At 56.1% G+C, this 11048-nt stretch overlaps 1 protein-coding gene across 3 annotated transcripts; it reads right to left on the reverse strand.

Moving 5' to 3' along the window:
- Nucleotides 1-606: 606 nt before the first annotated feature.
- LOC135448917 (inner centromere protein-like) lies at nucleotides 607-10979 on the reverse strand. 3 transcript variants are annotated; one of them, XM_064715276.1, is made up of 21 exons: nucleotides 10822-10979; nucleotides 10576-10714; nucleotides 10355-10468; nucleotides 9131-9339; nucleotides 8657-8995; nucleotides 7647-7698; nucleotides 7121-7154; nucleotides 6798-6897; nucleotides 6189-6276; nucleotides 5579-5714; nucleotides 5416-5508; nucleotides 5295-5306; nucleotides 4736-4845; nucleotides 4500-4611; nucleotides 3753-3863; nucleotides 3401-3525; nucleotides 3142-3220; nucleotides 2259-2366; nucleotides 1964-2050; nucleotides 1245-1401; nucleotides 607-911 (listed from the first exon to the last, which is right to left on the reverse strand). In XM_064715276.1, the coding sequence occupies exons 2-21, from the start codon at nucleotides 10704-10706 to the stop codon at nucleotides 712-714; spliced, it is 2397 nt and encodes a 798-aa protein (XP_064571346.1). In that variant the 5' UTR covers nucleotides 10707-10714; nucleotides 10822-10979; the 3' UTR covers nucleotides 607-711. The 3 variants fall into 3 exon arrangements, with proteins under 3 accessions (XP_064571346.1, XP_064571345.1, XP_064571344.1); XM_064715275.1 differs by having other exon boundaries at nucleotides 3753-3848; nucleotides 8657-9339; XM_064715274.1 differs by having other exon boundaries at nucleotides 8657-9339.
- Between the last annotated feature and the right edge of the window lie 69 nt (nucleotides 10980-11048).

Here is an 11048-nt window from a genome sequence, read left to right on the forward strand (position 1 = left end):
CTGTCAATCCATGTGCACTCAGGCTTGGAAAAGGAAGAAAGAAGGAGTGGGATGGGTGCAGCTCTGCTGCTGAGGGTGCCACACTGACAGATCCCTGGGGAACCATCCACCCTTCCTCACCCTTCCCAAATCAACCCAGCTCCTGCTCAAGACAGGCTGTCCCACTGATCCTGCCACAACAGGATCCAGAGCTGAGCCTGGGCTTCCTTTTCCCATTAGAAAAAAAAGGGTGAGGAGGCATTAGCCACTGCTTGAATTGTCCAGGGAGGTTTTTCCAACAGCAGGAAGAAGATTCTGGCTCTGACTAAGATGAGTGCACAGGCATTGTTGAAGAAAAGGAATTGCAGATAATTAAGACAGTATAGAAAAATACACAAATACAGTAAATATATAAAAAAGGGTTACAAAAACATTATCCCCTCAATGATTTAAAAACCTGATCTTCCTTAAAGCAATTTCCAAGCTTCCTTGAGCAAGAGAATATCCTAAGTGAATAGGAAATGAGGCAGACTAGGAAATGGCTCTGGTTGCAGATTAGCAACTGTGATTCCTGCAAGGCAAAAGCAACAGGCACCAAGGTAAGGGGAAGGAGACACACCCAGTAACTGCTGGACTTGAATAAACAACTTTATTTCTGTACAAAAGAAGAATACAAAGTTAAAATTGTCAACGCAGGGCAAGTAGAACACAGAGCCTAGAAACCACCTCGGCTCAGCTCTGGAAGGAGCAGGAGGGGCCGCAGGAGGGGCAGGGCGGGGAGTGCCACACGGCCGAGCTGGTGCGCTTGAAGTAGCGGGGTTTGCTCTTGTAGAAGATGTCCTCCAGCTTAGGGCTGGGGATGGTCCCGAACAGCGCCTCCAGGTCCACGGGATGGTAGTACTGGTGCACGATGGCCTCCTGGAGCTGCGCCCCTGCGGGAACAACGGGAACAGCACACACTGCAGGCCCGCGGCACCGACACTCCCCTTCCCCTCCGAGAGCCACCGGCCGGGCAGCAGCGGTGGGACACGTCCCACTGCCACCACAGCCCGCTGCTCCTCGGGAGCTGTGCCTCTTTCAGAGGGCTCTGGTGTCACCTCAGCCCATGGGAGCTTGCAGGAAGCGGCACTGATGGCCTCAGCACACAGAGCTGGGAGCTGCCAGAGGGGCATGCAATCCTGGACTGCGCGCTGGGATGGCTCCAAGCAAGGCTGGAAAGCTCCAGGGCAGGAGGGAAAGGAAGCCAGCCCAGAGCTGGCACCTACCATCGGCCCAGGCAGGGATGGGCTTCCGAGGGTTGCTCTCATCATCTGTGGAGTCGTCGCTGTTCAGATCCAGCCCGTAGCTGTTCTCGTTGGCCGGAGGCGATGCTGGTTCCTGAGCAGCCTCCAGGGACCCGAGGCAGGATGAGGAGAGGGATTTCTGAAATCACACAGAGAGCAGTCATGAGCAAGGGGAGCAGCACTTCCACGGCTGGGATGGCCACCAGAGCCCCAAAGTGCTCCAATCCTGAACCAACACAAACCCATCACTGGGCTCCTTGCCTTGACACCTGCTCTTAACACTCCCTCCCCCTCCTGTTTTCTGTGGAAAAACCTGGGAAAGGCACACTGGGCATGTCCCAGCACTCAACTCTGCACCCAAACCCTTCGGTTTTCCCTCGCTGGAGCTCTGGCACAGCCAGGACGGAGCCCAGAGCAGATTCCCGGCAGAGGCAGCGCTGCATCCCAGCTCCGAGCAGCCTCTCCTGCCGCTCTGCCCACGGAAGAAGGCTCCGTCCGCATCTGCGGCCGGCGCAAGCCCGGCTGCCCAGGGCCGCTCCCCTCGGGACGTCGCCTCAGGCCCTGCTGCCCTCCCGTGGCCGCTTCCAGCATCTTTTCCGCCTCCAGCCCCTTGTTTTTCCAGCTGCTCCTCCATGCCATGGCTGTGCCGAGGGGGACAAGCAGCCACAGCAGGCGAGGGTTGTGCCGGGGCCAGAGCTCACCTTGACGGCTTTGTTGGGCCACGGCCCAGGGGCTGCTGGTGGAATGGGCTTTTTCTCCTCCCTCGGCTGCTGCTGACCGTCAGCCTCCTGTAAGACACGGGAATGAAGTCATTCCTCACTCACACAGAACAGGCTCTGACACAGAGCTGTGTTCTCGGCAGCAGCTCTGGCAACACCCAGCCCTCAGTGCCTCTGTGGCTTCTTCTGCAGAAATTACCCCAAATCCAAGATTGCCAGATAAAGCCAAACCTGTCTCTGCTCAAGTCCAGTCTGGCTCTTTGGAGCCCACACTCACCTTCTCTGCTTGGAGCCAGACGTTAAGAGCTGAGAAAAAGGATTCTGGTGGCTCATATCTTTTCTCCAGACCAGGCCAGAGAGGCAGCTTTTTGGAACCTTCTTTCCCCTAATAAAGAAGAAAAAATTAACTGCTGAAGTTTCTTTTTGACTCAAACAATTTCTCTGAGAGTTTCCCCTCCTGTGTTGCTCAGCCATTTTCTCCTGCCTGGAAAAGCTTTGCCAGACTCATTCTGGACTTGCTGCTGGCAGCACAGGAAGGATTCAGACCTTAAATTAAATTTATACAGCACAAAAGAGTCCAAGTGCCAGGGACTGAGGGAAGGAGTGCAGCAGGAGCCCACACAGGAGGAAGAATTGATCCTGAAGAGGAAGAACCATTTGGGGCATTGATTTTTCACTAATGAAGCAATGAATTTAAGAGTAGAGGGTGAAAGCAAATGTTAATGTGATATTTCAAGACCAACAACCCTGACTTGAAGCCCCAGTGTTCTTTGTGTGAGTGCAAATGAAGTGACACAAGGCCATGTGGCACCCGAGGTTTGGGGGTCACATCCTTTGGGCACAGTGAGGAACTGTGGCAGTAAAACATTAATAAATCTCTAATTTCCACATTGGTTTCAGGATCAGTGAATGCTCTTTGAAGTGTTCTTCCAAGTGCCATTTCATGACTGTCCCCACACCATGACAGGGCTGAGGGCTCACCTGTGAGCCAGGGAAGCCCCAGCCCTTGGCTTGTTCCTGCACAGCAACCATCATTAGTTTTATTGCATTTGATCCTCTAAACAACATCCCAGCAATGCAGCACTTGGAAAACACCTAATGCTGAGCCCAGCCTGTGTGCTGTGTGCAGAGAAGCTGCCCCCAGAATACTCCAACCCCACCTTGGTGGCCTTGCCAGCCAATGCTGCTGGCTCCTGCTCTGCTTGGGGGGGCTTCTCCTTCCCTCGCTGCTTGGGATACCTGGGGGAAAAGAAAAGATTTAGAGAGGGAAGCATGCCTAGCTGTCCCTCACCCTCTCACAGCCTCCTGCTCCCCAACCTCCAGGCAGCCCCAGAGCCCAGGTGCAACATCACATTTACACCCACTGCTTCCCCACAGCTGCAGCCAATTCCCTTCTCCAGGACAGGCACCAGCTCGCACCTCTCCTTTGCTTGTCCCAGCTGTTTCTGTTCCAGAAGGTTCTTCAGTTCCAAAACTGTTTTCCCTCTTTCCTTCACTTCATCCTCTCTTCTTTTCTGCAGTGGTTCTTGCTGCTCATTTTCCTCCTGAAGAAACAAGAGGAAAACCCTGCAAGGCTCCAGCAGCTGGAACATTTCTCCCATGTGCTCCAACCCAACATCAGCTGCCTGGACATAAATCTGGCAGCCCAAACCCCAAAATCCCTGCAGAAGCAGGCAGTGACCTGTCTCTATCCCACCAGCCACACCAATACAGCAGGTTCCTGCTGTCCCTGTCCTTTTCCATGTGCAGGAGGGTCCTGAGTTGCTCTTACCCCTCTCAGGGATTTCTGCTTCCATGCCTCCGCTTCCCCGTGTTTCTTGGACCCCTTCCTCTTGCTCCGCTCCTCTGCCACCTTCTCTTCCCTCACCTGTGAGGTGTGCAACTGGGAAAGCCAAACCTGTCAGCTCCACTGCTCCAAGGACACACATCACACCCTTGGAGGGAGGGCTGGAGCTTGGGATATCCCAGATCCTAAGGAGACTGAGGACCCAGCAGTGGCTGTGCATTTGTCCACTCAGGGTTTGGGAAGGGATAAAAGGAACATGACTCCTCGTTTTCCAAAGCTGACCTTTCCAAAGGTCCCTTCAGTCCAGCCCAAAATGAGCAGCCAGGCTTCACCCAGAGGCTGCTCAGGCTCTGGGCCCTCAGGCACAGCTCCCTCAGCCCTTCACAGCCATTACACAGCAGCAGCACTGCCACCAGGCCAGCCTGCCCCCCAAAAAGGCCAGGTCAGGCTCTGAAACCCTAACCTGACCCAAATGCAGCCCCTACTGAGTCACACACTCCAGTCCAAGCACGTGGGCCAGGTGAGGCTGTCACTGCAGGGCTGTGCCACATTCCCTGAACTCAGAGCAGCATGAACAGGGCCTGTCCCAACAGGAATGTGCAGAGGGATGGAGAACAAAAGCCTCCACTTGTCAGAAGGAATTCTGGCATGCATGGAGCTTGTCAGGGCCCTGCTCACACCTCCTGGTCTCACAGCTCTCAGAGAGGCCCAAAGCCCACTCAGCCTTCTCACCTTCTCATCACTCTGCAGGATCTTCTGCTCCATCCGCTTTTTCTTCTTCTCCTCCATCTGTTCCGCACGCTCTCGCGCCTGCAGGGCCTTCCTCAGGCGCTCTTCCCTCTTCCTGGGCAGCGTGGGCAAGAGGGGCCATCAGCCCTGCCTGCTCCCAAAGTGCTCATTCCAAGGGGGGACACAAGGCAAGTCTGTGCTGACCAAGGAGAGAGCAGGGGGAAAGGAGCCCAACTCACTGCTTCATTTCTGCCTGACGCTGTTTCTTCTCCTCCTCCACTTTCTTCTTCCTCTGTTCCTCAGCCTCCTGCTTCTTCCGGAGGTTCTCCAGTCTCTGCCTCTCCTTCTCCTGGAGGGAGAAGAGCTCAGACTGTACCAGGTGCTGGGGACTGTGTCTCCCCTCAGGCAGCCTAATACACACAGGCACTGGTGGAGTCATTCACCTGGACACTGGGATGGGGAGACAACACACTTGGCAACAGGGATTATCCAATGCAAGCAGAGGTACAGAAGGAACAACTTCAGTCCTTCAGCTGCAGAGAATATCTTTAGAAAAGAGCAGCACACCCCTACTGTAGGTGAACACCTGTCCCAGGAGCCAGGAAAATGGTGGAGAGGCAGCACAGTGCAGCCTGGCTCAGAGGCCAGAAGCTCCCAGCAGTGCCCAGTCCCAGCAGAACACACCTGCACAGAGATCCTGTCACCTCACCACTGGTGCGCCCAGAGGGCTGCTGGACATCGGCGTGAGGGGAGAGTGTGGTCAGCGTGTCAGCCCCATGGATGAGGTGTCATACTTACAACAAAGTCTCCCTGCAGAGAAAGGGCATAAAAAACACAATTAAAAGTCTGGAATTAACACAGAACTCCCCTTCCCAGCACATACAGCCCATTCTCCTCTCACCACTCAGACATGACGCACCTTCAGGTGGGACCGGGTGGGAGTGTTGCGCTTGATGAAGTCCTTGATGCCACCCCCTTGTCCCTGCAGGAAGTTCTTCAGTGGCCTGACAGCCTGTGGGGAGAGAGGGAGGGAGCTCAGGGCCTACCTGCCACAGGGGGCACAGGGCTGTGGCACCACTCACCTTGCTGGCTGGAGAGGGGGATGCTGGAGCCTGGTTTGCCAAGGTCTTGTGCTTCTCATCCAAAGGGGAAAGGACCCGGCCCCCTGTCTGCTGCCCGTGCCACAGGACACCCAGGGCTTGCTTGCAGCCTTTCATCCTGGTGGCATCAGCAGGAGGGACATGAAGTGGCTGTCATACCCTCCAGAGGGGTTGACTGGCTATTACATCTTTCTCCCAAAACCTCCCCAGCAACACACAGTGAGAAGGCACATCAGGTATTCCAGGAGTCAGGTCAGGTATCCCAGACACTCACAGACAAAAATAACCAGGTCAGTCACTTGCACCCTTGGAGCCCTTGAAGTCACCTCCCACCTCTGAGCTAACTGTGCCAGGGCACCTCTGCTGCTTTGTGCAGGACCTTGGGAGCTCCTCCCCATACCAGACTCCAAAAGTCACAAGGGACTTCCAAGGCACAGGGTCTGGCCAAAGGAGATTTCAAAGCTACTGGAATTTGGGAGAGGAAGGCAGGGAAAGAAGCCCCCCACCCCTTTTTAGCACAAATTACTTAAAATGCTAAACCTGAGTCCTTCCAGACCCCAGGCTCATCCCTGCCCCTTGCCATGTCTCCTACCACATGCGGGAGGAACTCTCCAGGGGCTTGGCACAGTGGGGCTGCTCCTGGCTCTTCTGGGGTTCACTCCTGGGATTTACATGGCTTCCTGTGGAGAAACCTGCAGTCAGTGCCACGTGTGAGGCATCCAGCTCCCTCCAGGGACTGTTTCCTCCATTCCAGCTCCAGCAGCTTATCACATCCTGCAGCTCACAGGGAACAACCCCCCCCCCCCCCAACTCCTCCTTCTTGCTCAGAGGCACAGAAAATAACCAGGATCTTTAAATGTTCACACAATGCAACCCCAGAGGGAAAGGACATGACACTCTGTGGAAGACTCCAGCTCCAGGAGCTCCTTCCCAAATGCCCCCACTCACTCATTTTGCAGACTGAAGCTGGACAGGGCAGTGTTTGTCTCACAGCTTGGACACATTTACATGTCCTTGCCCACCTAACTGATAGCTCACCTCTTCAGGAGATCCAAACTTTACCTGGAAAACTTCCTTGACTGGTCAGAAGTGGCTCAGTTTCAACATAAACCCTTTATTTCCCAGGAATGCTCCCACTGACCATGAGGTCTGTGTGTTCTCAGGGTTTCATGCAAGGAAAGCAAGACCACCTGGAAGTTACCTGCAGCATTCCCTGCCTGCTGCTCCAGAGGGGACAGGTGCTGTGCAGGAGGGCTGGCAGCTTGGGGACTTGTGCTTGGAACAAGGACATCTCCAGGAGCCTGCAGGGAAAGAGGACAAGCATTCTCTTGGCACAGCTGCTCCAAAGAACAGGGCTAGCAGGGACCTGCTGCCCTGGAAAAGCCAGCTGCTAGCTCAGGTGGGGGCTGTGATGGCTCATTTTGGGACATGGGCCACGTGCCCACATCCAGTGACAGCCTCAGCAGAGGTGCTGACTCAGCAGGAAGGCATCCACACAGTCTGAGGTTGTTCCTTGGAACTCACCTTCTCCCTCGGGGAATTTGGCTCCAGCTCAGGCCTGTGAAGGAAAAGCTATTTTAATAATTTAAATTCTCTCTGAAGGCGAGTTATAGGCGATGGAAGCAGTGCATGGGACTCCAAGGAAGGTGCAGGTTCCTAAGCACATCCAGAGGCAGTTCCAGCCAGGCACACCAAGGCTGGGCTGTGAATTCATCTGAGGGACTGTTCCACTGTGCTGCTGAACGCCCCATAACCACCGTGGGCCCCAGGAGCAGGAAAGGAGGGGACTCTGACAACCTTGCCCAGAGCAGACCTGACTGGCCCCCAGCATTCCAGGAATTCCAGGAACCCCAGGACACACCACCAGCCACCCCAGTGAAGGACTTCATCTCACTGTGCCTGAACAGCACAACCTGAAACCTCACCCAGCCCCAGGTGACAACAACACCTGAGCAGTCCCTGACAAAGTCTGTGACAAAAAAGCCACCCAGTGTCCCCATCCCAGGGAATGCTGGGATCCCTGCCCACCTGCCTCACACAGTCTCCTCACCTTGTGCTGCTGGTCACATCCTCTTCCACAAAAACCTCCAAGGAGCTCTGACCTGCACAGGAAAGCACAAGTGGAGCTGAGATTTCACTCCCAGGCTCCCAACAGCACAGGGTGCACATGGAAGAGCTCAGGCTTCCTCCCAGGAACATGGATTGCTTTGCTTTCCCCACCAGCACCACACCTCCCTCGAGTGCCACTGAATCTGGAGTGGGCTGGGGAGGCAGAGCAGCACTGAGGCAGCAGCCCTGCAGCCTGCTCCAGCTGCCTGTGTCACAGCCAGCATTCCCAGGCCATTGGCTGCAGCTCCTGCCTCCCTGCACGCTCTGGTGCAGGGATCCAGGGGGTTTGGGCTCATTCCAGGCTCCTTCCACCCCCCCATCACACCCCTTCGCTCCAAGTGCTATAACAAATGCCTGGATACAGCGTGACTCAAGGCTGACAAAGCTGAATTCCAGAGGCCTCCATGCTCCACCACAGCCTGTTTGCCTGCAGCAGGAATGGTTCTGGAAAGCCCAAAGAGCCAAACCCTGTCAGGAGCAGCAGGAATAGCTGACACAAGGGATTTGGAGCTACTGGGAATAGCCTGGGCTCCATGACCCCTGTTCCTCTGGTGACACAGCTAGTTTGAGTCTGTGCTATCCATGCCCAAAAAGCATTTGAGCTCCTTTGCCCACTGCAGCCTAACTTCACGGCTGCACTTTCAGCCTTATTGATTTTTTGGAGAGCTGGCAGATACCATAAATTAAAGCCCTTCCCCAGGGAATGCAGCAGTCTCTCCCAATCCAAAGGCACACGTGGCTGGAACCAGCCTGGCCACACTCTCCCTTCCACAATTGTGCTTTTTGCCCATTCCCAACCTGTGTACCCCAACTCCCCCTGCTGCAGCAACACCCCGGCTTGAAGCTGCACCCCAGGATCCCACAAAGACAGGAGGCCTGGGGGGAGCTGGAGGCAGGGATGAGCCGCTCCACACCGCTCCATTCCCACATGGAAGCAGAGCAGGGACTCACAGCTCACTCTGCTGGAGGCCGAGGAGGATTCTCGAGCCGCTGCCTTCCTGGCCCTGCTGACGGATCTCCGGATGATGCTCTCCCTCCTGCTGGCCAGGGAGCACTTCTTTGCCAGGGAAGCCCTGTGGCTCTTGCGGGGGGCACCCAGCCCGCTCCGGCGGCGCGTCCTGGATTTCTGTGCTGCACTTTTACCGGGGGAGTCCTGGAAGAGCGGTGCCTCGAGGCCCTGAGGAGATCCATCTCCTTGGAGGGCAGCAGGATCACCATTCTGAGCAGCCTTGGGAGTGGAGGTGCTGGCTCTCCTGGGGTCCTGCTCCCCATCCCTTCCTGGCTGTTCAGCTGCAATCCCAAGGACACCAGGGATGTCCTGGAGCTCAGCTGCTACATCCACCTCAGGCAGCTGCTCCCCTAGAACTGCTGGAGGGGCTGCATCACCCCCAGCAGCAGCCTGGGGACACTCTTGGCTGTTCAGACCTGCCATGGGAACACAGGATTCCTCAGGCTGCTTCCCGGGCAGAGCTGGGAGCTGGGGTGCGATGCCAGCCTGAGATCTCAGAGCACAGCCGGGCATGGACACGTCCTGCCCCTCACAGCCAGGGCTCTGGGGCTGCTCCTGGCTCTGGCACTGCTGGGAGTTCAGGCTGGAAGACTGCAGCTTGACACCACTCCTCCTTCTGGATAACCTTAAGGGAAAAGAATTTTGAAGGAAACTATGAAGGAGTTGTCCACTGCCAAGCAAGTTTTGGAAGGAAAAGCAAATGGGGTAAAAGTGAAGCTGCTGCTGCTTCTCTACTCCACCATTTCCCCTCACAGCCCATCCTATCCCTGGGGAGAGGCACATGGACACAGCCCAGATGGAAGCTCACTCACACACAAGGGCTGTGCCACACAGACAGCCAGGTGTGGAGAAGTGGCAGTGGGAAAGGTGCACCCAGCCCTACACCAAGAGCTGGCTTTAAACCCTGCCCTGGGAGCAGCACATGGCAGAGGACAGCACCTACAGAGGGACACATGGTGTGTCACCCTCCTACTGACAACAGCAGCTCTTCCCAAACCAAGTTTAAAGGAGGGAAAGCACCAACAGGAGTTAGCTGGGCTGCCCCCCTGGAGAAGGCATGACCTGAGCACCCAGAGCAGGGCCCGGAGCTCTCCCTGCTCTGATCCGCAGTGCTGCTTTTCCTGCTCTCCCTGCACACACACAAACCTCCCACGCTCCCGCTATTCCTGCTGCTCTCCCCACCCTCCATGTCTGCTTCCTGACAGTCTCCCACCTCTAACTCTTCCTCCTGTGGGCTTCTCACCACAGTCAGCACGATTTTAGTGCCCTAAAACACCAATGGATCAGGTTTGGGCAGCTTTGAAAGTGGCGTGGGCTCCAAGCAAATCACTTGGAACTTCCACTTCAGTCCCTCCATAAACGCTTGGAGTCTCCCTGCCTGCCAACTCAGACATGGTGCTGGCAACACATCCCTTTCCCAAGTTTTCCAGGCACTGACAGAGGCTTAGGGAGCGAACACCAGGAGCAGCAACCTGAGCCCAAAACACAAACCCAGTGAGACAAAACACAAATATAAACAGAGTGTTTATTATTCTTCAACTATGACCAGAAAAAAAAACAGTGAAGGAAAGTGGCCACAGGCACTGTTTTGTTTCATCCAAACACCATGAGGCGGAGCCGGAGCAAGCTGACCCACCTACCTCCTCCTGCTCAGCTCCTTGTTTTCCTCCCTCATCCAAGAGGACTGCCTTTTCCTGAGCTTCCTCCTCTGCGACGGCGTCTTGGGCAAGAGCATGGGCTCATCCCTGAAGCTGCTGTGGGGCAGAAGAGGCAGAGCACAGATTGCTTCCCACTGCCCACATCAAACCCCTCACACCCAGCTGGTGTGGCACAGCGGGGTCCCCGTCAGGGCGGCCCTTACCTCTTGAGCATCCTCATGCCCTGCTCCTCCACCTCCCGCAGCCAGGCCAGGCGCTTGTGCTGGGCGCCGGAGAGAAAGCGGGACAGCCTCTGCCCGCATACTTGCAGCAGCTGCTGGGGACCCTCCGCCATCGCTTCGCCTGGAACACAGACAGAGGACAAGGCTGAGAAGGGGGCGGGGGGCAGCCACGACACCCCTCAACGCGGGAAAGAGAGATGCAGGCACCGGGGGAGTATGAACACAGACCAGGGTTTAGGTACTGGGGGGGGACCCGTCCCAAACTCCCCAGACCCTCCAGAGCACTCGCTCGGCACCCGACCAGAGCTGCCCCTCCTGCAGCGGCCGCCTCGTCCGCTCGCCACGCCCTCACAGTGCGGCTCGGGCCTTCGCACCCCAAAGTTATACCCGACGTCCGCCAATCACAGCGCACACATCTCAGTTGCCGGAGTTTTATTGGTTAATTTGCCCGTCCG

Source organism: Zonotrichia leucophrys, chromosome 5, assembly GCF_028769735.1.
Source record: "Zonotrichia leucophrys gambelii isolate GWCS_2022_RI chromosome 5, RI_Zleu_2.0, whole genome shotgun sequence".
NCBI classification, from domain to species: domain Eukaryota; kingdom Metazoa; phylum Chordata; class Aves; order Passeriformes; family Passerellidae; genus Zonotrichia; species Zonotrichia leucophrys.

Bases quoted from the DNA above. Each gene is read 5' to 3' on its own strand.
- LOC135448917 (XM_064715274.1), bottom strand. From the start codon at position 10,706: ATGGCGGAGGGTCCCCAGCAGCTGCTGCAAGTATGCGGGCAGAGGCTG. The intron at 7,155-7,646 runs GTGAGGAGACTG...TTTCCTTCACAG, and splicing joins GATGTGACCAGCAGCACAAG to GCCTGAGCTGGAGCCAAATT. The intron at 5,509-5,578 runs GTGAGTGGTGCC...CTCTCCCCACAG, and splicing joins CCCCCTCTCCAGCCAGCAAG to GCTGTCAGGCCACTGAAGAA.